The 26945-nt window shown below is 38.4% G+C and overlaps 1 protein-coding gene across 4 annotated transcripts; it reads right to left on the reverse strand.

The window, feature by feature from the left end:
• Positions 1 to 1465: 1465 nt before the first annotated feature.
• On the reverse strand, positions 1466 to 26539 carry C9orf72 (C9orf72-SMCR8 complex subunit). 4 transcript variants are annotated; one of them, XM_034773795.1, is made up of 11 exons: positions 26365 to 26532; positions 20921 to 21407; positions 17350 to 17409; positions 16270 to 16365; positions 15504 to 15568; positions 12882 to 12954; positions 7817 to 7933; positions 5863 to 6098; positions 5253 to 5310; positions 4238 to 4347; positions 1466 to 4141 (listed from the first exon to the last, which is right to left on the reverse strand). In XM_034773795.1, the coding sequence occupies exons 2-11, from the start codon at positions 21362 to 21364 to the stop codon at positions 3955 to 3957; spliced, it is 1446 nt and encodes a 481-aa protein (XP_034629686.1). In that variant the 5' UTR covers positions 21365 to 21407; positions 26365 to 26532; the 3' UTR covers positions 1466 to 3954. The 4 variants fall into 4 exon arrangements, with proteins under 4 accessions (XP_034629686.1, XP_034629687.1, XP_034629688.1 ...); XM_034773796.1 differs by lacking the exon at positions 26365 to 26532 and adding an exon at positions 25692 to 26132; XM_034773797.1 differs by lacking the exon at positions 26365 to 26532 and adding an exon at positions 24236 to 24255.
• Between the last annotated feature and the right edge of the window lie 406 nt (positions 26540 to 26945).

Genomic DNA, 26945 nt, shown 5'->3' on the forward strand with positions numbered 1-26945 from the left:
ATTTAAAAAATCCTCTGACCATGAAATTGACCAAAATGGACTGTGAATTTTGTAGGGCCCTAAACACAAGAAACACCCGCAAACATTGGCTAAGTATTTGAGTTATGCTTTCACTCTTGGGGCTGGTCTACAGGGGGGGGGGGGGGGGAGGAAATCGATCCAAGATATGCAACTTCAGCTACGCGAGTATCTTGGATCGAATTACCTGGGGTCCACACGGCGCGGGATCGACGGCCGCGGCTCCCCCGTTGACTGCACTACCGCCGCTCGCTCTGGTGGAGTTCCAGAGTCGATGGTGAGTGCGTTTGGGGATCGATATATCACGTCTTAACAAGACGTGATATATTGATCCCGGATAAATCGATTGCTACCCGCCGATATGGCGGGTAGTGAAGACGTACCCTTGGTCTTAAGCTTGGATTCCTCTTCTCAAAAATCGTACACTCCCTGCGCTGGAAATGAAACTGTTGTGGTGTCAACAACAGCACCCACTCCATGGGGTGTTGTGCTTTAACCATGACAGCATATCCTACTGGTGGGCTGGGGACAAAAACAAGATTGGTAAGAGTGCACATACACATACAGGATTGAAGTCATTATGGTGTCCTGCTAAGCAGTAGCAATCCTAGATAAATGTGCAGGGGAGAATGCAACTTTTTCTAACATCAAAACATGGGGTGCTTTGCTGCCAGTCTTGCTGCAAGCAGGGTGGGAAGAGAGAAAGACCCCAAAGAAGTGGATATCAGTTGGGCAAAAAAAATCAGGACGACTTAATAGTAGATGAACGCCATCCTCTTAACCACCACTCCCTCCCCCGCCCAGAGAAATCAGTAAGAAACGTTGTTATTTTCCTGAATCCATGAGATGCGTGTCAACAGGTAATACAGGACCTTGTAGAAAGGCTTACCGGGGATATGACTGAGCTGCCAGCATTCCCTAATATACATAACCCAAGTTTTCAAACCTTAAAACAAGATTTTCAAAAACAGGGACCTGGCTTTAGGCTCCTAAATCTATATTCGGGCAAGTAAGTGGCAACAACTGAGAACCAAATAGCTTCCACTAAGCTCAGCTAGAGGTTGATCGGGCCCCAGTACAATAAAGGGAAATTTAAATTAAGTAGTTTTCAACTGCATTTGGAATTTTAGAAGACTAACATTTTTAAACAGTTACCACAGCCATCCTAGATTTGCTCACAAAGACACCCGAAAGGGTTGGTTAAGAGTTTAACTCTGTCATTCCAGCCTAAAACCCTGCCTTTGGAAGAGTAAAAATAATATTTTTCTTTTGTGAAAAAGGGTCTTTCCCCCATTTTTAAAAGGGCAAATGATTACATAATTCACTCCATCTTGAACACAGAAGTATAGTTCTTCAGCAGAAGCTCCAGAAGGACAAACAAAATCCACGCGCAGTTTACTAAAAGGCCTCCCTTATACCACGTAATAAAATTTACAGCACAGCATGCAAATGCATTAATAATTTATTCACTGTACAGTCCGCATCCATGACAATAGTGCAACAAAACTAGCATTTGAATGAGTTCCAGCAGTTAACTGTTTCAAAGTGAAAATGCACAAACATGTTTTCAGTAAACAATAGAGCTTTGCTGTTAGTAGTGTCAGTATTAAGTTTTCAAAGCTTTATCATGCTACAATAATTAATTCCAGCACTGGGTCTAAAGTCAATTGAACTTTAGCACCTTACTTCCATTTCAGAAATGTAATGTCATCTACTTTTAGTCCTTAATGCCATCTGAGAAGCCAAGCAGTAAAAATAATTTATGAATTATGCCTTTTTTAATAAGCAAACTGATTAAATATATATAATGATAAATTGGTGACACATTAAAATGATCTCTGTATCATTGAGTTAAGTCAGCATAATTCTAACAATAGTTTTCCTGATGAGACGCTGGCAGAAGGAAGCCCAACAGCATGAGACATTTTGCAGGGACTCTACAAAAGTGTATTATGTTTTTATTTTTAAGATTGACTTGAAAAATATTTTTTTTCAAAAAGAAACTTTAATTTGTGAGAGTAATTATGCACGTAATAAGGTAACTATGCATGCACACAGTAAGTAATGGTCATTCACATGTATGATCTTATTTTCATATGAAATTGTAGTAACTGCACATATGTATTAAGTACACAATGGCATACCTTACTTTTTTTCCTATTAGAAGTCCTAAATATTTAGATTGTAAAATACATTTTCCTATAAGAAAATGACAATCACATTTTGGACATTAGCTATTTGACAGTATCCCTTTTAAGGTCAGAAGAGAGGATATTTTAGAAAAATCTATTATTCTGAAGTGTTGTGTCTTATGTCTCAACTAATGAAACTGAGTTTGAAAATGAGTAGTTCACAGAGCAAACCCATCCTATTAAAAAAAAGTTATAACAAGGGCTTAAGTAGTAAAGCAACAATGGCTTTGCCTAGACTCCCAGTTACCAACATAGTTCTTTGGCAAGGAATCTCTAATCATGGAATTTCATTAACACACTACATTTACAGAAGTAGATTCCTGATTTTTTTTTTTAGGGGGAGGAGAAAGGAAAGGGGAGAAGACAGATAGATAGCAGCACGCAATGCAGATGCATCACTTAGCATAGTACACCATGTAGCACATTGGCAAAACCTGAAAAGCTTCTGGGGAATCTGAAAACTACATCCAACAACTCAGATTATTCAAGTAAGAAATGCTGTGAAAGCAGGTAAAGTACATTTCCCGACTTCCTGCTGTTCTTTATCTTCTGTATGCAAAGCAAAACAAGTGGACTAAGAGGTGAGTGTGTTGGTGTGGAGGAGGGAGATTAGCATCTCACTGAACCAGAGTTTGTTTTTCCATCAACACTGTTATTCCTATTAGCTAACAGCCACATTGATTCCTGAATGAAGTTATGCTGAACATATGACAAAGGTAAAATGAAAAGAAAGTGTCTATCTTGAAGTTTGGCTATATTCCAGGGGTTATTTCCAAAAAGAACAGAGGCACAGTTGGTCTAGTGTTTTAATGTGGCCTTTGTTTTTATTCATAAAAAAATAGGAGCAGATTATAAAAAGAAAGGTTGGCAATGGCTGTGCAAGTGTAAAACCTAATTTTCCTGTTTTATTTTTTGAAAGAGCTCTATTACATTGGGTCATTAAGCACTGAAATGCATGATGGTTCAACATAGTCAGTGACAGAAAATCCTGGTTGGCACTTACACACGCAAAACAGCTTAAATAATGACCCTGTTTTAAAAGCAGCATTCTTCAGATCAGTTTGGCTTTACAATCCACTAAAAGGCAGCACTCTGGCTCCCAAGGATAACGCTGTACAGTACTCCTTCATCTTTAGTTTCTTTATATGATGCATTTGAAAGGATATTAAAGTAGCAAAAAAGCTTCTGGTGAAGTTGGAATGGGATGGGGAGCAGAAAAGGTGTTTTTCACACCAGCCCCACACATAGGAAAGAAGACAGAACAAAAAAAGAGTTAAAACTGTCCTTCCAGTTTCTGTTTCACAAAAGGCAGTGCCCTCCATAATGGAGAGGACAAGAAGTATGGTTTTCCATGACAACACTGGGAAATACTGATAACAGGATAAGGAGGGACACAAAATTGAAGAGAAATGGTGTGGAAGCTGTATGATCTCTCTAAAGAGCCAATACAAAAGCCTCCCTTTAAATCAGTTTAAGCCAGGACTGTGGCAAAGTTTACACAACAAACCCAAAATATCATAAAAACTACTGAAATATTTACTTTCACTGTAAACAACAAAAAAGGCTCTTTTGAAGTGTGCTTCCCTAACTGAAGTGACTTTCCCTCGAATACTCCCTCCCCATTTCAACTGGATTGTAGTGTAACTTGCTTTCAGTCACTGCATTTGAGTGCAAGACTGTGCTTATCAAAAAGGGAAAAATGGTGTTTACATTACTAGCTTTCTTTCAGCAGCATACTGGATCTTTAAAATGTCATTAGTACATCACGTTCTTGTACACTAGTGTAGAAGGGTCTCCCAAAGATAAAGGAATGTAGACCAGGTTTGATCTTCTCAGCTAAAGCCATTATTATGTTAAGATCGCCCTCTGCTGTTAAGTCAAGGTCTATTTTTAAGCTACGGAGAGACTTAAAAGGCTTTTTTCCTTTCTGCCTGCAAGAGTAAAGAGAAAAAACTGTTACAACATAGAAAGATTTCCTAGTGAACAAGAAATCCCCACCCCCTCCCTTCTATTATCTTTTTACTTACGTATCATCCTCTATGTACTTTATAAGAGTTAAGGCTTTTCTATGAAGGACTAGCAGAAACTGGGCAAGGAAAGTACTCCTCAGAGACAAGCCAGGTTTCAAATGAAAGACCTGTTAAAAATTACAGCAGAAAACGATTACATGCAACTCAAGTTTCATTCCAGGAATGTGGAAAACTAAAACACTGAACTAACATATATGTAGCAGTTCCTAATTGTGCTAAAGCAAATGTATAATCATGAAAGGATACATTTTGGACAGATGTGATAAGCTGTTCTGACATTCTATGAAGACAAATCATGTTTTTGCTCTTTTTTTTACATTACTTGAAATGGATCAGACCTGAGTGATTATACAATGCTGCAAGTTCAAGCAGTATTATACAGCAATAAGGGGTGTGCCTTGTTCTTCATAATTGTGTCTAGTATTTTCAGTGTTACATAGTACTGCAAATTAAGCTTGCAGTGTTTAACTGCCATCTATTTGTATTACACGGTTACATAGGCAGTGTCGTTGTAGCTGGGTTGGTCCCACTTTGTCTCTATTACACAGCCAGACATTTTAAACCGACACCAATTTCTAATCCTACACGTGGTTGGGTAACAATCCCATGCTGAAAGGTACTGTCCTAGCCTGAGTGCACCTGGGATTCTACCCCCCTCTCCCCCCCACACACACATTTTCACCTCCAATAGTCATTCCTGGATGCAGTCCCTCCAGTAAAGTACTTTCCAGGAAAAGACCACAGCTCAACAAGAATGGCATATTGGCACTGTACATACTCAGTATTATATTACTTTTTGATTATTATAGTCATAGAATGACAGATATTTTACAGGAACCTGTAATTAGCAGGTCATTACATTTCTGCACGTGTTCAGAGGACTCTCTCGTGTACTACTATTGTTGTGTTTTCAAATAATGCAGGGAAGGATCTATTTGTGTTAAAATATTTGTTATATGAGAGTAGAGAATTGTTTTTCATCTTTTGCTCATTCTGAAAGAACAGCTATTACCTGCTCCAGGAAGGCTTTTACTAATGTATCACGATGCAGGACATCTTGAAAAACATTCCTGTGAAGAGACAACAAAGAAAGCATGACATAATATGATAAGGAGGCACTAAATATATTATATTGGTGCCTGGTAATAGCATTGTAGTTAAGGGTCTGACAGAATTTAAAACAAATTTAAAAAAGTCAGTTTTAGTGAATTATGATATGGGCTTTATTTTAAAAAAGTTACTATAGAATATGAAACCGAACTTTTTCAGCCCAGATGCACTTAATAACCAGGTAAGCCAATGTCAGCTGTAAATGTACTTAGCTATATAGCATACTTATTTATTATTATTCAATCATATCAGATTGGATGGAATGTTATCAGGAATTTCATTGGGATGGAGTGCTAATGAAATACTGGGCAACAGGTACTACTTCTGAAGTGGTTTTAACCTCCTATAACCCATTCCCCAAGAAGAAAACAGAGGCTGTTTATCCTGATTGAGGAAAGCATTTGCTGAATAAAACAGAACTGTATTTTATAAGAAAAGGTCTGACAAAATGCAACTACACTGTTATGTTGTCCTAAGCAGTATAATTTTGAAAGTATAAGGATAGTACATACAAATCAGGAGTGAAGCTTTCATCTGTATGGATAGTGATATCTTGAGCCATCTCTTCATCTGAATTGGCTCTCCAAAATGCTGCCAGCTCGGACCTCATGTATCGCCGTTGGTTATAGATATGTTCATGGCAAGGGGGCATCTGCTTCACTGTGTTGACATCCACATCTATATGCGTAGTAGGATATGGAGCATACATTACTTGACGGAAGGGCAACACAAAGCTTCCAGTTGCATCCTGTTACAGCAAAAAAGAGTTAGAGAAGTCTCCCAGTTACAAAAGAATACCGGTATTTGAAACAACATTAAAGCACCAGTCTTAAGTTTAAAACAACGTGTTTAAATGCATTTCATTTTTGAGGTGTGTGTGTTTATAATTGTAGTTAAACCCTGTTGTAAAACAGGGTGGTTGTTTAAAGTAACAGTATACACATAAAATATCAATTTTTGGAGGGGGTGTTGGAAAATAGTGATGTGCACATCACTGCATTGTTTCATGACAGTCTTGTTGCTGGTAACACCTTTCCAGCAACTCCCTCGCACCAAATGGCACACCGTTCTCATGCTGCATGATGCTTGATATTAAAGTGAGTTACAAAGCCGTATGCGAAAGGAGATCAGCAACGTTACAGCCATGAATGCAGCTTTAAATGAGCAAATACCCTACCAAGTGAATTGATCAGAGGTCAGGAGAGAATACCATAGAGCATTATACAATATTAATCATGTAGGAAGCATGACAGCATTTAACTTTAGCCTTCTGAATTTGAGAAGTTTGAGCATGCACAAGTTTTTTTTCTTAAAAATATTTTCAGTGCTGAGAACATCATTTATCTTCACTCCTTGTAGAAAAGCTTTAGAAATTCTCTCAACATGTAAGTAGGTAGCGTACATAATCAGCATTTGAAGTTAGGAACCCTCCACCCAAGTGCACACTTGCTACTGAGAACAAAGAACTACTTAGTCTGCCTAGTTAGGAAGCAAACAGATTGAGCTTTTATTTGGTTTTGATAAAAGGCATTGTCCCGTTCCTCCCCCCCCGCAACGATATTGGTACTGCTAGGTAAATACAATAAAAGTTAAATGTAAAAATGTGGTTCCCTCAGGTCCCTACTCCTCTCCAACAGAAGTCAGAGTGGGCAGGCAGGGACAGAACATTGGCTCCATCTTCCGAATGTGTTGGCCAGCACAGGTTCCACAATCTGTCCCTCAACTTCATATCATTTAGCTATAGTTTATCATCATCTGTCAAATTTAGTCTGAAAGCTCCTTGGAACAGGGGCCTTGTAATATTATTTACCTATGAAGCACCATCCACTCCTACAGCCCTTCGTAAATATTTTGAAACTATTTTTCATAGTATGCTGGAGTGCTGGAGACTAACATTCTTTTCTCTGAGTCTGATTTAGCTAGCATATGCAAATCTTAAACTCTTGCCTGTATGTGTCTAGGATCCCCCAAAAGTAGCAAATCTATAGATTTATTCCCAAAGTGAAGGAAAAATGACAAAAACTATTCCTAAAGGGAACGGACAGTACAGAGGAAAAATTATATTGAATTTTTTGCATCCATAGAAACAGCTTTAAGCCATGGAATATAGGTAATAATGTATTACTTGTATTACCATAGCACCTAGGAGCTCCAGTCATAGACTAGGACCTCATTGTGCTATGAATGTACAAACATCAAAGAAAAAAGGATAGTCCCTGCCCCACAATGCTCACGCTCTAAGTACAAGACAAGACGCAACAGATGGATACAGACATATAGGAGAGAAGTCATGGTTATAATATTGGCATCAGAAATCAACAAGTGAAGAGGAAAAACTTCTTAAGACAACAATATATTTAGGTATTTTCAAGTTAAGATGATTATATTAAGAAATTGTAGGTTTCTGGATACTGGAGAAAAGAATTTGGAAAAAAAAATAAAAAAATCACAATAAAATTGCCTTACCTTAAGCAATCCTTGAACAAAGAGTCCTGATTCATATTTGAAGGAAGATTCATTTCTACAGAGTCTGGAACACTTCCGTTCTGATGGAGTAAGAAACAGACACAGTGTCCTCACTATCTGCAATACAAAAAGCTTTGTAAAAAATAGGCAGACGTATAGTAAAGAAAGTTTTGATCTTAGAACATAATACAGTACAGATTTCAAATAAGTGATTATCCAAGAAGTTCACCACACATTAGAAAAAAGAATGTTACAATAATGTCAAATAGTTACATACTGACATCTAAAAGTAGGAGGTATTAAAATTAAACTACACTCCTCAAGACTACATATTAAATGAAAATAACACAACATCTAAGGTGGCATAGTTTAATTGTTTAGAGTCAAGAAACACAGAAGTTTAGGTTACCACGGCAACATCAGCTTTGGCCATATTGTACATCAAGTATAATTTTTATGATATGCTTTAATAAGTGTTCTAAATGCTCTTACTCAGAAGATGAAAAAAAGCATGGTCCATGCTGCAAGGAAACATTCAGTGGAAATAGATAATGAGCAGTTGAATGACACAATGAAATAGAGTAGTAAATCAATTATTTGAGTTGTTCAGCAAATGTCTTGCTCAAAAGATGCTTTTGCTGTAGGAACTTTGACAGCTAATACTTACGTCAGAAAATGCAAAAACCTGCTTTAATGATGCAGTGATAGGTGGTTTTGCATTTTCAGAAAGACTAAAAAAAAAAAAAAAAATCACTAAAGCAGACTTCCTGAAGGCATAAGTATATGTTTATTTTAAGCACTCCATCTAGCTGCACCATTAACAGAAACATAGTTTGAGGAGAGAGTATTTAGAAGTGCTGCTGTAGTTGTTACACAATATGCTCTTAACCTGTTTTCAGACATGCATTTCCCCAGCTTCTTTTCTCAAAAAAAAAAAAAAAAAAAAAAAAAAACCTGTATGCACAGCATGCAATTAAGATGCCCATAATTTTTTCCACTAATTTAGACTTCCTTTGCCACAATAATGCACATTTCATGATATACGTACATTCTCCTGCTTCTACAACCCCAAGTATTCAGCAGCTTTTGTCCGAGAGCTCAATCATTTTATTTTTTCCTCTCTTTAATCTACTTCTCATTGATCTGATCAGAGATGCTCTAAGTATTAAGCGCAAAAAAGAAGAGCAACAGCTCTTTACTAATTAGTTATTTTAAGTATCGTGTTTAGAATACACACATATTTTATCTGAACAATTTACATATAGATTATTATTTAATATTCCAGTAGTGCCTAGGACTCCCAGTCATGGAGCAGGACCCTATTGTGCTAGGCACTGTACAAACTAATAAGATGACTCTACCAGCCCCAAAGCTTACTATAACCATGTCCTCTTGTTGTAAGCATATTATATTAATTATTAGTGAGTATTATACACACCCACTTAAGAGACTGACTCCCAGAACTAAAAAGAAGTCTTACAATGAAGGAAAGTTCAATCTTGTAAAATAAACTGGAACTCAATAAGAGGTGTACCATTAATTCGAAGCATAATTAAACAAAAAGACTGCATATGGGTTTCTTACATATAAATGGAGTTCTATAGAGCCACACTGCAGTGTCAGGCCATAGTTTCATGAGACAAACAGTAGTAGTAGTACTAGTAGTAGTAGTAAGTATTTACATTACTGTCGAACCCAGAGGCCCCAATACAGATTGAAACCCTATTGTGCTGGGTGCTGTACAGACCGACAAAAGACAACCCCGGCTCTAATAGCAGTGGTGCAGGTTGCAGTCATTAATGGCACATCTGCCTCACACCTAAATGTTCTAGGACTACATGTTACTACATAGTCCTTCTCAGCTCCTCTCTGACTTAAAGGTGCATATTAAAGGCCCCCCTTTTGGCGGAAGGACAGAGAGGCAATTCATCTGGAAAATTCAATTTACTGATAAAGATAGCTTTATTTTCTCCATCATGAGTTGCCTCTGCAATTCTCACTGTAGGAGATTAACTAGCAGTATTCACACTACAGGGGGTGGGCTGAAGAATGGCTTAATTAAATAGGAATCAAAGGACAGTCCTTCTGACCCAAGCATCTGATATATCCCAGATGAATGTAAGAATAATGTTTTGTGAAAGTGTGAATTCAACTCCCAGCATCAACCTGCTATTTTAAGAGACACCTTTCTAATAGAGACACAAGGTGAGTAAATTAATATCTTTTATTGGATCAACTTCTGTTGGTGAACATGACAAGCTTTCGAGCTACACGAAGTTCTCCTTCAGGTCTGGATGCCTTTGTGTAGCTCAAAAGCTTGTCTCTTTCACCAACAGAAGTTGGTCCAATAAATGATATTACCTCACCCCCCTTCCCTCTCTAATATACTGGGACCAACACTGCCACATCATCATGCCAATAACCTTTCTAATAGGGACTCTCAATACATTTAAAACTGGCACATCTGCATAACTGTAACCAATTTGTACATACAAATCCATTCAGAAAGCCTCAGAGTTAAAAGGGCTTCCTCCATTTCATTTTTCCAAACACAGCTGAACAGGTTTTCTAAAAGTATTATTCTTTTAAATATGTAGATATGCAGGGTGGTTTTGATTTAAATCATTAGTCAGGAAGACTCTATTTAATCATGGTTTTCTACATAAAAGTGCATTCTTGTTGGTTGTTATAACCTTAATACACATTTTTCACAACTCAGAGATCTCTCAGATGTAGGTTTCATTTTTAGAAGGTACACACTATACATTTTTAAACAGTGATTTAGTTTGAAAACTTTTTTAGTTTTACAGCTATATCAGAAAATGAATGAGTGTTTGGTTATTTAATTTACCAAAGGTAACTGAAGCAGATATTTATGAAGTCACTGGGAGATGAACTATCTCCAATTCAACAGGTTAATCATTAATATTTGGAGGATTTTCTTGCCATGCTGTATTAGAAGGAGACCATCACCAAACATTTAAATTATTTTATTTAACGAAAACAACAACGTTAAGTATTCTGGATTTTTTTTCTTCAACAGCAAACATATAATATTTTTAAAAAAACAAACATATGTCCCTTGCTTCTCATATTTATCTCCAGACTTCTTCTCCTTGTCTGGATCTATTACGCCCCCAACAATCTTCTATTCATTGAACTTTTTGAAACTTTACACTTTTAGAGAGAGGTAAGGGATTGACTCTGTGTACACAAATTTGCAGCGGGACAACAGAGTTGAGGTCTGTTATTTCTCACCTCTATATATTATTTATTTAAGTAATAACATTTTTGCTGTTAACAAGCATGTTACCTCTGGAGACACAAATCCAGTTTGAGAACTGCAAAACTAAGCATCTCTGATGGTATCTTCGAGAATGAGCACTGAGTCCCATTGGGTAGATAGAAAAATTAACCTAAATCTATACAGAAGCCTCTGAACCCCGTAAGATTGAGTCCTTAATCCATGAACTATTGGAACTCATTTACAAAACCTTTCTTAAACATTACATGAATATATTGTCTCATACTATAGAATTAGAATTTATAATTCCTATTCCATGATGAGATATCTTTGACCTATAATGTATCTTAATTAAAACTATCTTTAGATAGGTTTCTTCCTCAAAAGCATTTTATCAAAAAAAAAAAAAAATCCAATTGAAATAAAACAAATCCGATTTTTTTTTTTTAAATCATGGATTTTATCCACCCTGTAGCTGTATAATCACCTGACAAGTTAGTAGGTTTAGGAAGAAACAGTCACTTGCTGTAACTATGGTTCTTCTAGATGTGGTGCAGACATGTATTCCATTTAGGTGTGCATGAGCCCAGCCCACCCGAACTGGATAAATGTGCCTAGCAGTATTTGTAGAGAGGTGGTTATTGGCGCCTCATGGCCGTAGACCCTCCCCGGCTACATGAGATGGTACCGCCCCAACCCTCCCTCCGTTCCTTTGCACCTGTCTTTTTTTCAAAAAGTGGTAGGTGTGGGGAGAAGGTAGTTTGCCATAGGAGTCTGCAACCAGTTATTCTTCTGATTAATGGTAGCACCACTGAGAAGGCTGTCTTCAGAGAGAAAGCATAAAGAGCATTATCCTGATATTCCTGGCCTTCCGCCTTAGTCCTCTTCCATTAAGAAGGCATTCAGCCAATGCTTCCTATACTTTCTGATCGTGAAGGTGTAGGTAGGATAAAGCAAGCATCCTTTTGATAAGTTTGTTCCACAGACACCAAACATGCCAATCTACCAACGGATATCTTGCTATTGCAGGACTCAAATTTTATAAGTTTGCACCTGCACTTTGGATCTTTCACGTCTCCACTGAAACCCAGAACCTAACTGAGTTTACTGACCAAGTCACTAACATAATTCAGTTAGTCCTGTTTTATTTTTTACATTAAATTATTTAAAATGTGTCATTTATTTATGACTAAGGCTATGAGGATCATGGAGAAACTGCAGCACAGAACAGAAGTGCAAGGAGAAATCAAAGAACTGAGGGTGGGGACCTAGAAAATTTGCATCTTATATATGCACGAGTGACTCATAATAGTTTGGTGCTCATTAGATATTGTGTAAAGGCAATTTGTGATCCAGAAGCACAGCAAGTTTTACTCTGCAGTTGGGTATTCAATATGATAAAATTATGCATAGATTCGTTTATTTAGATAATATCCATTGCAATAGCTGAAGAGCTAAATGTTAATCCAGATGCCATCAATTTATGCATATGGCTAATAAAAAAATCTAATCCTAAAACTATAGCCTCATTTTCACAATTTCATATGCACAATACAATTAATTAGTTGCTAAGAATTGTCAGAATACAAATGATAAATTATTTTTCATACTCAATTCCCAACCAATCATACAAATAAAAAAGTTCAATAGCAATACAGTGCTGCTCCCGCCACATCAAATATATTTCTGGGAAATATAACATTTAACTGAATAATATTTTACTTCTCATTAATTGCCACTTTTACATTACTGCAGATAATCTGCTGACAGTCCAAATACAATAATCAGAATCCAATTTTGAGAATTATAAAATGCATTTACCTTATTTACTTTCTCTGCACTGCTACCTATAACCACAGAGCAACCACAAGTCTGCAGGTGTGAACTTATGGCACTGCAAATTAAAATGAAATACAGATTAATAAATACAACAGACTACTCCAAAACAGGTGCTGCAACATAATTCTATATGCAGAAATGAAAAACAAAACAAAAAGAAGCAGGCTTCAAACAGACTTTTTTTTACTTACATTACTAAACCTTTGGATTTTCATAACATCTAGATTTTAGTACGATTCAATTAAGAAATAGGAATCTGGTTTTTTAAATATTACTATGAAGCCATCCTGGCTGAACTGAATTAATTTATTGGAAGGATAACTTAATTATGGGTTTAGTGTCTAAGAGTATAAGGTAATTTATTTAAGACAAGCAAAAGTAAAACTATACCTTCAAATTAAGGGAACTTGAATTATACTGTGATTAAATAGCTTTCATTGGTAAAAGAACATAGGTTCTGAGTCTTGCTTTTTTCAATTACTGAACACATCAGGGCTTTGATCCCACAAGCATCTGCTACCACATATCTCAGTACAAAAAAACAACAACAAAAAAACCCAACACCACTTCTGGATCTAAGGTAGTACACAACACTGAAGAGTTCTTTGTATGTATGAATATACTTCTGCAGTTGCATTTTGGAGTTCCACAAGGACGCATGACTGTTCTTAATTTACACGGTCAGAATTATTATAGTCACTTTGTCAAGTCCAATTTTTATGCAATGAACAAAAACAATCAAAATATATACTGAAGCCATGATAAGTTTAAAATTTTAATCTGGCAAAAGCCAGGAAGCTCCCCTATTCCTCAAGGGCATAACTGTGAGTAGTGCAGCACAAGATGCTCAGCTGAACAGGCTATTTGCCATGTGTAGCTCTGGTGCATACACCATGTTGGTTTACTGAATCAGTTATAATGCAGCTATTTAGTAATGAGAATATACAGTGACAAAGTGCTATTCTCTGTACCTATATCTTAATCAAAAACAAAAGAGTGAGGTCCTGTTATTTGTTGTATCAGAGCCATACTAATAGAATGCTGCATTAACACAGGCCCAATTTCTTTTGATGTATCTTGGTGGAAAGCAATTCACCTACAATAAACCATGTAGTGATATGCACTCAATGTAAAATTGTGCTCTATAAAATCATGACTGGTGTGGAGAAAGTAAATAAGGAAGTATTATTTACTCCTTCTCATAACACAAGAACTAGGGGTCACCAAATGAAATTAATAGGCATCAGGTTTAAAATAAACAAAAGGAAGTATTTCTTCACACAATGCACAGTCAAGCTGTGGAACTCTTTGCCAGAGGATGTTGTGCAGGCCAAGACTATAACAGGGTTAAAAAAAACTTGATAAATTCATGGAGGATAGGTCCATCAATGGCTATTAGCCACGATGGGCAGGGATGATGTCCCAAGCCTCTGTTTGCCAGAAGCTGGGAATGGGTGACAGGGGATGGATCACTTGATTATTACCTGTTCTGTTCATTCCCTCTGAGGCACCTGGCATTGGCCACTATCAGAAGACAAGACACTGGGCTAGATGGACCTTTGTCTGACCCAGTATGGCCATTCTTATATTCTTCTAAAAGCTAACTTGCCTCAGGATTGAAAACCTAAATAAATCCTTGCAACAAAAGTGCTTTATGAACACTAAATGCTATGAAACTGCTAGGTATATGAACATAGTCACTATTTGATTTGTGTAGTGGGTGTTTGGTGCTGTACAACACAGTGACGGTTCTATGAGCTAGGGACTATCTAAATTCACCAGGTAATTACACAGAGATGTTTTGAGGAATGACAGAAGATCACTAAACACCCCCATTAAAGATGGGAGTGTTTTATGTGATTTCCTAACACAAGAGACATTTGTGTACTGATTTACTAATGGTTAACTATTTTTATGTTAAAGAAAATGGAAGAATTAAACATTCTGAGTACAGAAGAATGTGCATGACATTTATGGATTTGTCATTCTTTATCTGTGACTTTAACCCATGACTTTTCCTAAACTTCCTACGACATAACCACTACCTGACTTACTGTGTTAAGAAACTCAAAACCCTTTGTCTATGTCCCCCTTTATCGCTTAGGCAGACATATAAAGAAGCAATACGAGCGCTAACGTCTCCTCACCCCAAATTAACTCTTAACCACCAATACAACTAGACTTTGAAGAACTGGATTTTTAAAAAATTATTTTGACATATACTGATGTATAAATTTTCACATTGGTGGGAAATTATGGGGAGAGGGGTTTCAGACAATTATTTAATGACAAAAGATATTGAGATTCAAAAAGTTAAAGCTTTATAACTGGTAAAACACAAATTGTCAACATTTCATGTCAAAATATACAAAGCAAATATCAAATCAAATGCTTGCAAGCTCTGAAGCAGCATTTTTCTTACTTGCCTATCTGTAACTGATTATCATTGATAGACAGATTTTTTTGTTGCTTTGTGCATATCTGGAGAAATCAACATTTACCAATAAAAATCTAATCCTTCCAAGCCTAAAAACAACCAATTAGGAGACACTGGCACTTTTAAAGTGGTTTCACAACAGCATAAAACAGAGAACAAGACCGTACTTGAGGAGAAAACCTTCATGGCAACTGTCCCCAATGTCATCATCATTTAACACTGTGTCACTTATCTGGAGTGCAAAGGAACAGAAAGAAGGGTTAGATGACGTGGTGTAACAAGCCACATTAAAAACATTTTATTTTGGATTTTTAAGGATATGTGGTGATAGTTTAAGTGAATCCTAGACAATCTCAGTTTCATAATTGTGAGGAATCAAGCATGTTTAAGACTCACAAAAATACAGCTCTTCCTGTTTTAAACCATTAACCTCTGAAGGAGGTCAACAGATATTAAGAGACAGAAAAGAGTAATTATATCATCTAATCCATTTCCCCCCAGCTCAACCACCACTGATATCGTTCCCAAGAGTATATTTTTAGTGCTTCAATCAAAATATTTTAAACTGGCCCAAGTGATAGTGTTTCCTCTCCTGTCCAGGGAAGAATTATTCCACATGCTAATAGATCTCACCATTAAAACTCTTTCCCCTAATATTAATTTTATTTGATGACATCCTTTCCTTTCCCTTTTTAAAAAGCATAATACAGTTGACAGCCAATTTTGCTAAGTGTTGATCAAAAATTATTGCTACTGCTCAGATATTTATGAGAAACTGCTATTAGCAAAAATACCATTTAGGAGAGTTTCCAGTGCCAAACAGTTAAAGAGCATAATGACTTATGGTATCAATGATTTATTTTACCAAAGGCAGCATTAATAAGAGTGACATAGTTGCTTCCTTTTCAAAACGCAACCAACATAAGGACTTACATTTATTTCTTCTGGAACACTGTGTGATTTCATAGATGAAAGAAGTTCCATTACAGGAATAACTTCTCCCGTCAGCATTGGAATGATGCTTTGGCCCTGTGCAATAAATAACATGTTGTGAAATAAAAGCATAGCATGCAGTATAGAAAGCTACTAGTAACAGAAATTTTTAACACTAACGACAGAATAATTTTAGCTTTTTTATTTTTTGGTGGGGAGGGCGGCAAGACCACAAGACTAGAAGGGAGCAGGAAACTGATACATATGTTTTTCATATATACATACGTTTTTTCGGTTTTGCTCATCAAAAATAGCTAACTGGAAATAAGCATCTGACCCGGTAACAAGAATGTTTATAATTAGTTTCAAGGCTTTTATTCTAAATACCCAATCAATTTGGCTTGACTTGGACAGGGTAGATCTAGAGGTAGGTGACTGTATCATAGTGTATTAGATGTAATCATCAGTATTATATTTCTAAAAGTACATGTTTTGGAGACAAACAGATAGAGGCTTATTAGCTAGATTAGCATCGGAATCAAATGATGATTTCTCTGATCTTATACTTTGCAACAAGCTCTAGGGTTGTGCTTTCACATATATTGATTCAGAAACCAAATTCTCTTTGTAATCTCAGACAAGAAGTCTATAATGACTTCTCTCTTGGACAGTTACAAGATAATAGTTACCAAGCATCAGTTCTCTGATCCAGCTGACTAATGACCTAGCAAAAACCTACCCATGAGTAAACAAGGGTAGAAGAGTATAAATGTAAGGAAGCTGCTACCTTTGGAGAACATCATGTTCGAGTAAGTGGCCTCCCCATTTCTGAAAGGTAATATTCTTCACAGATTTCCACTTTACCCATAAAGCGACGGGATATAATTTCCTTCAATTTGGTCATAGCTTCCACCATCTTATCTTCACAAAGACTGCCTCCTGTGCATGGCAGCTCACTCTGCTAGTCCAAAAATATCTTCCTGGATCCCAAAAATAAACAGCAGTACCGACTTCTACAGTCACCAGTTCCAGTAATAGCTTTCTGATGGTATGCCATATGCATCAGTCAGTCACTCTTACCTGATCCTCCATTCTCTCCGTGCTTTCCAAGACAATCTTCTGGAAATGTTCTTGCCTCTCCTGAGCAAGAGAAGCAGTTAATTTTCACACAAGTTATAAAAGCGCCAGTATTTGGCTATACAATTATGCACCCATCATCAACTGGTAAATGTTCTTCCCTGTAGAGTCACACTTCTTTGATTCACATTTTGATGTTCAAGGCATTTTCCTTTATAGAGCTATTTTGTGGCAAATACTACCCCCCCATCACCCACCCTCCCCATAAACCTCTAACTTGGGGGGGGGGGAGGAGGGAAGCTGAAATAAAACAAAAATATCCTTCACTCTCTGATCACGAAAATACCAGATGGATCGGTCTCAGGGGAAATAAAGATGCTAAATTCAGCTATGCTGATTTTTACTTATTGTTTTCACTGCAAAAGGAGTAAGTTGTTCCAGCTTAACAAAACAAGGGAAAAATGCAATCTTCAGGAAGAGGAAACTTATTTGCTTTTGGGAAGGGGATTTGTTCCGTATCTTGAGATACTGGCAGATCTTCAATACATTAACTGTTCTAGAACTAACTATTGCAGACATCCATGGAAACGTCAAGGTACTTCACCACAGGATACACAAGAGGTCATACCAAAAATTCAGCGAGAACTCTAGTAGCGTCAAGTCATCAGAACCTCAGTAGTGAATGATGACGATGAATGTAATCATTTACAACAATTCAGCATAATATGCTATGAAAACTTGGCCCTAATGAATGGCGTAGTCAGAACAACATTATAGGCAATGAATATTTTGCACGCTCCAGAGATGTCTTCTTATAGAAGCTGAAGTGTTGCCACATCTTTCGCAGGTTTACTCATTAATCTCCTGTGACTGAGCTACTCAAGGCTGATCAACTGCAGAACAGAAAGCTTACATACCTCCTCAGAATAGATGAGGAAGAAACAAGTTAGAGTAGATTTCCTCCTGCCAATGATAAAACCTAAATGAATCTGAAACAAGTGTCTTTGAAAAACAACATTAGTGCTATATAGATTCCTTAAAGGCACTTCCCCTCCTTGACTTGGGCTCCAATGAGAAATAACTTCCTTGACAAATAAGATTCTTGGTTTTAAAAAAATTTCAGTCTTCATGTAGTTGAAACTGAACAAATTACTAGAATCCCTTTTCTCTTTTGAAATACAGCTGCTAGGAATTATTGAACAAACACATAAAACTTCAAATATCTAGCTTTGTAAAAGCTAAACAAGATTCTAGACCTATTTGGAATGACTTCTAAACAGTTGCTTGTCTGTCTATGTCCAGCATTCTAAACATTGCTCTGCATACATCTGAATCTAAGTGGATATGCCAATGCAGGATGCCATTTCAAATTTGTAGCAAGTTTCTCCCTCCTAATACAATCTGGTTTGAACTGCTGATCATCCTATGACAGAACTCTTGAAAACCTGGAAGACGTGGTATCTGGTAGGAATGCCAACACACATTGGTGGCATCAATTAAGGCAAGACTTCAAGACATTTGTTTTCCATTTTAACGTGGCATGTTGGGTTCATTGATAACTGATGTAGAAATCTGCCTTTGTTCCAAGAGACACAGTATTACACATTTTCCCATTTTAATAATATTTAAATTTTATATTATTATGCCCAGAAACTGTCAGACACTGGTATCTAAAATATATACAATGCTATATTTGTAATCTACATTTTTAGAGCATCTATCACTGAGGTGTCTCTATTGCGGGCAAGAACTGAGCTGGGATAGAGATAACGTATGTAGAAGGGCTCATAACTGCTCAAGAAAAAACACAGATAAATAACTTTCTTTCAGAGCTTAGCACTCTGCCACTGACAGCCTGTCTGTTCTAAGAACAGCTGGTGGGAAAACAAATAAAGTCAAAGATCTCACAACTAGTTTTTTGGGGTTGACAGAACATTTTCTGCATGTTCCAGTGCAGCTACAACTCCAGGATTTCATCATGAAAATCTTTAAATCCGTACATCAGGAAACAAATAAATGACTGCTTCCAAAAATGAAGTGTCATGTTGAGTTTGATCATTTTGCCTCTAAAAAGGTCAAAGCGTAGAACAACACAAAATGAAGAAAAGATCTGTCCACAAGCACAAGATCATGATAAACATAACTAACCTATGGTTGTTACAGAATTAACTGCTAAACAACATATTTGAGTTTTAGGAGATAGGACTGGGCATGAAATATTTGTGACATTGCCCTCATCTAGAGAAAATAAGAGTTTAAATACCTTTTCTTCCTTTGTAAAGTATGACAAAAATATCAATACTAGACATGCTGGAAGACAAGTTTCCACAGGGTTATCCTATGGAATCAATAAATTGAGTACTCTGACAAAATGGGAATTAGGAGATAAATTACTTGAGTCTCCTACCTCAAAAATAGAATCAAATAACTTTTAAGAGGTGCTCTTTTATAATATTATATATTTTATAAAATATATATATATATTTTATTGTCTAGGTCCTAGTACACAAGATAAAACTAGAATTCCCTTCCCCACCCCGATCAGACAGACACTTTAAAACAACATCAAAGCTTACCACTTTTTCAAGCAAAATTGTAAGATGCTTATTATCTATGAAGCATTGGGATTCTCTTGCACAACAGAATTATACTGAAACAACTTTTACTGTATAAAGATAAAGCAGCTTTTTCTTTTTTTCTAAAACACATTCAGTCTGCAAAGAAGCTTTTACAGCAAGACCAGAACTGAGTTATGTAATCCTTGAACACAATTTGATTAATAAAATTGCCTTTGGGATTCCAAATGAACTGTTCTTGCACTAAGTGGGAACTTGTGTCTTGAATCCTTGCTTTCTGTTATGAAAGTGTGTTTTTTCATTTCCCTTGGTTCTGTTACTTTTATGCAATGTTCCTGTTTTAGTCTAAAAGTTCATATTTTCTTGTCATTTTAAGTACTTACGTTAGTCATCAATATGTCTCAAAAACCCTACGTGCAGGATGTTAATACTCTGTATAGGGATTCAGCTTACTCAGCTTTTCCTGTTTTGGGATCAAACACACTGACAGCATCTTTCCAAAAGGTGTTGAGGACGTACAGATCCAAGTACCTTTAAAGGCTCATATACATTTTCTTAGCTGGTGCTTCAGTGCAGCATAGGGAAATTACACAGGGTTTTTTGTGCCCCCAGTGTTTTATTTTATAAAAATAAAAGCAACACAATTTTTATCATAAGCATGGGGAGGTAAAAAATGTTTCCATAGGATGCTAGCATCAACTGAATAGAACTGTAGGGGACCTCAGGCAAGTCGTTACCAGCCCTGATAGGAGTTGCATGCGTTCAGGTGCAAGCCGTGAATTTGGTAGCATTAGGATCAATTTTTAACATACAACTCCAGCAGTTGAATTGAGGTAGAGATTTTATTTATAGATCTAAGATCAAGTTTGTTTCTTGAATTGTTATGTAATGTGACTCAGGGAGACTGTTGCCTTTACAAAACATATACCTATTTTCTATACAATGATTAAAGGTCTTACAGGTTTTTAACATTTGGTTGCAATAAAGAACAAACCTACCTTATGCATCCATATCCTTCCTTTCCTTATAATATGCGTTAACCTATCAACACACACTCTGTGAAGAGGAAGATAGAAGCCAAGTTCACTTTGTGGAAGTATAATTGATAGTCCATATGTACTTCTGTCCCCATTCCAGTTTCCATCAAAGATTAATGACACAATAATTACTCCTTTTTCTGCCAAGACAAAAAACTTCACATCTATTGCTCCACTCTCTGCATTCCTAAGTATTTCCCCATTCAATGTGTGATTTGCAAGAAAAGTTATTTCTCCATCACTGAGAAGCATCTGTTCCGTCTTGGGGGCCCAGATGTGTCTGACTCTAGGTCCAAGAATATTGTCCCAGTAGGCAAAAGTAGCTGCTAGTAATGGTGAGTCCCCATTCAAGGAGATCTCTGTCTTGGCAACTGCAGGAGAAGGAGGTGGACAGAGAGCTGACATGACTGCTTCTTAACTGTCACATCATAGAGATTTTTTCCATCACCTAGAAAAAAAGAGTTTTAAAAGAGAAAAGAGTGGGATTAGCACTGGTTATTTGTTTGCCCCTTTTCTTCTTCACTAAACTGATGACAGACAAGTTTTGATTTCTACCTTACGCATTTGGGATTCTATTCTAATCTCCGTGTATGGATGAAGTCTGCAAGCGCACTTTTGACTTAAGTATAGTTGTGTGCACAAGTCTATTACATACGAGTGGGATAATAAAATAAATCTTTACATTTAATTTAAAGACCTAATTGTTGATTAAGGCTCTTTCAATTCCCTATATGAATACACTAAAACCAATTAGTATACATCAAATATGAAGCTACAGCTAATTTTTGAGACATTACATATATCTTGAATATTTTCATGAAACTCAGAAATCAAGTTTATGTGCCAGACACTTAATTTACAGTGTTGATTTCTCATTAGAAAGCTGTAAATCTTGACCATTTTGTGTTAATTTGTAAATGATATCTAGATACCATGACAACTAAACAGACAATTTATAAATGCTATTTAATAAATACAGATACCACATACTATTATTAACGGATAGACTTGGTATGATCTTGGCAAACGTCGTCTACCGGCCCCACACACAAACAAAATAATGAAGTTAAAATCACCATTGATTTAGCGAGCAGCTACATCTTCCCCATATAAGAAAGAAAGGTCCTTTCTGAGCAGAAACCTAACACTCAACCACTAAAGCATCTCTCTTGAACCAGTTACATAGTTATCTACATCCTACAATTTCTGCACATGAGCATCAATTGCTAGTGCTGTTTATCATGTACTGCTGAAGAAATTTCTTCCACAAAAGTCAGATTGTTTTATTCATCTCTGCAAAAAAATATTATAAGTGCTTATACACTTAAAAAATAGCACATCTGCTTAAGTATTTTCCGTTCCTGCACTGAAAACCATGCAGGCAGATCTATGAGTCTTTGTAGTTTTTAGAGCATGACTGGAACTTAAAAGAAGAAAAACATTCACTTAACAAGTTCAAATTCTTAAAACAGAATACATAGCGTAACGACAGATGCACTTCTTAGAATAGATACTGGCGAGACACTATTGCCTCACCCCCAAAAGTGTCCAACTGTACATTTCTCAAAATGTAAATAATTTTAGGAAATACAGACTTGTTCATAGTTGAACTACATATACCTTTGAGGTGTGCAAGATATAAAGCATATATTCAACTGCAACATTCCACATAGAGCCTGCAAGAAAGACACCAGCATATTCCAAAGAGAAAACTAAAGTTTAAGGTTGCTTGCCACAGAACTTGAATTGGGATTGAGGGAAACAGATATTTTTGCTGATACAGACTAACATAGCTACCATTCTGAAACCTGTCACAATGGAGAAGAATTCAAGATAGCAGGATATTAGAAGTACTAATAGAATATTAACAGTACCAACCCTAGGCATTTATTAAATTACTATTGAATTTTTTTCATTCTTAAAGCACAAGACCCTGAGTTATCCGGGTGCTTACTACTGACTCTTTTTCAAACAGCTCTAGTGCTTTCTGGTTTTAGTGACTTATGCAAATTTCAGAATGTTTTTCTCCTTCATCCTACCATCTACAATCAGATCCATTTTATTTAAAACATAACACTTGGGTGGCTTATTATCATTACACCTGGCTGAAAAAAAAAGATACCTTTTCACAAAAAAAGGTTTTTGACCAACTCTAGTTGTAATATTTTTGCATTAAGCTGTATATTAAACAAAATTTGAACTTATCCCAAGTGTTTGTCTCTTCCCCCTACCCAATGTTTGTCTACACTTGAAATGCTACAGCAGCACTGCTGTAGCTGCACCGCTGAAGTCCTTCAGTTACTCCTGAGGGCATTCTGAACCAAAAAATTAAAAATTCTGCACACAATATTTTGAAATTGTGCAAATTTTATTTATCAAATAAATGTGGAAGCTCCAGCATGGCATTGGGGAGCACAGGCCACTGGCTGCACAGAGGTGGGAGATCATTGTGAAGCTCCCCACGAGGCACGGACTCAGCAGTGAGGCTGCACCCAACCCTGTCACAGCGCAAGGACTGGGCCTGCCCCAGAAACACCCCAGGGCCATGCCCCTCTGTGCCAGGTACACCAGGTGTGGGCAGGGAGGCTCAAGGCAGGATCCAAGTGTGGAGGGACTGAGGTGTGGGTTGAGAGGGTTCTGCGTGGGGCAATCTGGATGCAGGCAGCTTAGTGCGGAATCCAGGTGCAGGGGGGATCTGGATGCACAGGGGCTTGCTGGGGGGTTCTGGGTGTAACGGTAATGGGACTCTGCAGGGGTGTCCAGGTGAAGGTGATTGGGGCTCAGCGGGGAAGGGTACAGAGCTTGGCAGGGGGGTCTGGGTGTGTGTGTGGGGGGGTCCAGGTGCAGCTGTTGGGACTTGGTGGGGTGGGGAATCTGAGTGCGGGTGACTTGTCTGGGTGGTCCAGGTGCAGGGGGAGTGGGGCTCATGGGTGGGGTTTCTGAGTGTGGGGGGTGACGCTTGGCAGGAGGGTCTGCGTATGAAGGGGTCTGGATGCACGGGAGTTGGGTGAATGGGGGAGCAGCTCCCTGTACAGGGGGGATCTGTCCCCCTTAGAGCTGAGGAGTGATGGGTGCAGGAAGTGGGAGTGGGGCGAGTTTGCACAGCTTCCTTCAGCCAGGGGGGAAAATCTGGGGGTAGATCTGACCCGGCCCCAGATGCTGTGCAAGGGAAGAGGAAGTTCCGTCCTCCCCAGCCCTAGAAGCTGAGCCCGGTGCAGAGTAGGAGCCACCAGCCAGGTCTTCCCCAATCCCTCCTCCTGCTCCACAGTGATTTACCTCTCTGCCGGCTGCCCTGGGCCCCCGAAACATACTGCTGGGGAGAGTCGCATGACGGCTCTTGTGGCTTCCCTGTCAGAAAGTCATTTTTCTGCGGGGAAGCAAAGAAATCTGAAGTGGGACATGGATGCACAGGAGTAATTCAGTGTACACTACCTACGCCAAAGGGAGGGATTCTCCCACTGGTGTAGATAATCCTTCTCCCTAAGACGACATGTGAAAAAATCCGCAACCCGATTGACACAGTTAAGCCAATTTAATTTTCTAGTGTAGACCAGGCCTCTATCTGTATCTGGGAGTCTCTTCCTCTCTGTATTCCACTGTCTATTTTCATTTATTCTACAATAGTAATTCCATCTCTCCATTCCACTCCCTTTTCCTGAGTTGTGTGCACTTTGCCTTTCAAGCTCTCCCTCTAGTTTTCCCAAAAAATCTCCTCTCTTTTCTCATAGCCTCAATCTCTTCATTTTCTAAAAGAGCGTACTGACTTAAATACAAGCAATTTAAATCACTGATTTTAATAATTCTTTAAATAATCAATCTTAATTCGGTTTTGTGTTTGTATGTTCTTTCTTTAGGAAAATAACTGTTTAGTCTCACTGTCTGGTAACTATTAAGCCATGTTGATTAAAAACTAAATATAGCCTTTGCACTAAACTTGGTGTTTCTTAATGTTAACCAGGATACGCTGTATTTATACACATTTTAAGTTATTTAACATAACTTACATTTATTGATAGTCTTTTATACATTATTTTGTTAGAAAATGGTGTATGATGCATTTTTTACTTGATTAAATTCTCTACTTTTATGGAAATTCAAATACATTAATTTTTTTAAATGCTGTTTTTGTGCATTTTAAGTGTACCGGATACATAAGAAAAAAAGTTTATCAAAACATGTTTTGCATTTAAAACTAACATTTATTAAACAAAGGAATTATTAGCTACTGTTGGTGAACTGAACTGATTGTTTCTGTTCATCACGTACTCCAAGATTTTAGAACTATTAGATCTCATCCTTATACCCAATTTTTATTCATAGACTGGAAAACAAGTTTTCTTGCTTCTTCAACTCACAATTGGTTTCTTAATAAACTAGTCATTGAACTACTTGAATGAACTAAATAGTCTGTCTGTACCAGCAGAAGAGGCTAATGCTGTCAAAAAACTGGCGAGTGACTTTTGCCAGTTCTGTGGTTTGACTTTCTTTAAAGCACAGCAGCAAACACATACTGCTTAATATTATTTTTTGTATTTAATTTAAACTTTAATCGATTGTAACTAGCTTAGGCCTTAACATAGGTTGTCAATTTCAAATTTAAACTTAAATCTAAATTATATTTAATTTAAACTAAAAACCAGTTTATAGCGACGCTACTGAGTTATCCAGCCTCTCCATTCCAACAGGTTATTTTGACTGGAGTGAAATCTGCAAAGCTCAAGCAAATGCTTACCCAACAAGGAGAAGAAAGGCACCACAGCACAAAAGGAGGAAGAGGTGTGAAAGTTGTTACTGCGCAGCCTGTGAGACAGATCCCTCCTTACCCCAGGCTCAAAACCACAGACACATGAAAACATAAGCTACCAAAAGCAATGACACACTTTACTGGAGAAGGCGGCTACTCACTGCACTGGGGCGGTGGGTAATGGCCACAGGTGGGCACCAGAGCCAGGCCCCCACTAATACCACCCCCCACCTCTTGTGTGGCTCACTTCACCTCTAGAGCTCGATGCACTTTGCAAAGGAGGCCACGATCACAACCCCTACTTCTCAGGTGGAGAAACTGAGGCACGGGCGGGTGACGTGAGGTGCACAAGGTCACCCACCAGGCTAGTGGCCGAGCCAGGGACAGATCCCTGGTCTCCCGTGCCCCAGTCGAGGGCTTGGTCCACCGAGCCCACACAGCCACCCCCAACCCCCCGTATACGGCCCCCCCCCCCCCCCCCCACCCCCCCCCCCCCCCAAGCTCGCGGCTGCAGCCCCAGCTGCGCGATGAGCCGCCTGGCGCCAGGCCCCGCCCGCTAGAAGATTCCATCTGGCCCTGACGGCAACGGCCACAACGTCCCCCTCAACCGCTGCGGGGGAGACTCGCCCCAGTTATTCGCCCGCCCAGCCCCCAGGCTCACCTGCGCAGCCGCACTCCCCGCAGCCGCCCGCCGCGCGCCGGAACCGCCACACTGTACGGACAAACAAGCCACGCTCGCCGCCGGCCTCAGACAAATCCCCTCGCGCATGCGCCTCCGCCCCTGCCCCCCGCGACCTCGTCTGTCTCGCTGGCGCCCCAGCGCTGGCAGCCGTGGCGCGCGGGCTGCCCCCCGCTCCCGCACGCGCAGGCGCGCGAGGCGGGGAGAGAAGCCAGTCCGTGCACGTGAGCGTGCTGCTGCTGCTGGCACTGGCAATATACGTGTATGGAGGCGTCTGTGGCTGCAGGGTCATGGGGGAAGGGGGAGGTTACTTTGTAGCACTGATTTTTGCAACCCCATAACTTCCAGCCCCTGCCCACCGTAAAAGCATGTTAGCTCATAATTCACTAAAAAGAACGGGTACTTTTTACTTGCCTCCTGGATTTTGGCATTAGGGGTCAGGTCACATTTTCAAGCTTTTCTCTCTGTGCCTTTTTCTTTTTCTAAAATGAAAATCTCATGTCATCCTATGCAGCACTTCACACAAGGAACTTGTTTTAGGTCTTTATGCCCTACTATGACAC

Source organism: Trachemys scripta, chromosome 6 (genome assembly GCF_013100865.1).
Source record: "Trachemys scripta elegans isolate TJP31775 chromosome 6, CAS_Tse_1.0, whole genome shotgun sequence".
Lineage (NCBI taxonomy): Eukaryota > Metazoa > Chordata > Testudines > Emydidae > Trachemys > Trachemys scripta.

What these genes read in the sequence shown, in the direction of transcription:
- C9orf72 (XM_034773795.1), bottom strand. Translation starts at nt 21,364, where the DNA reads ATGTCAGCTCTCTGTCCACCTCCTTCTCCTGCAGTTGCCAAGACAGAG. An exon ending in GAAAGCTTCACTCCTGATTT is followed by an intron (nt 5,311 to 5,862) that starts GTATGTACTATC and finishes GTCTCTTCACAG; the next exon opens with GAATGTTTTTCAAGATGTCC. An exon ending in TAAAAGCCTTCCTGGAGCAG is followed by an intron (nt 4,348 to 5,252) that starts GTAATAGCTGTT and finishes AATTTTTAACAG; the next exon opens with GTCTTTCATTTGAAACCTGG.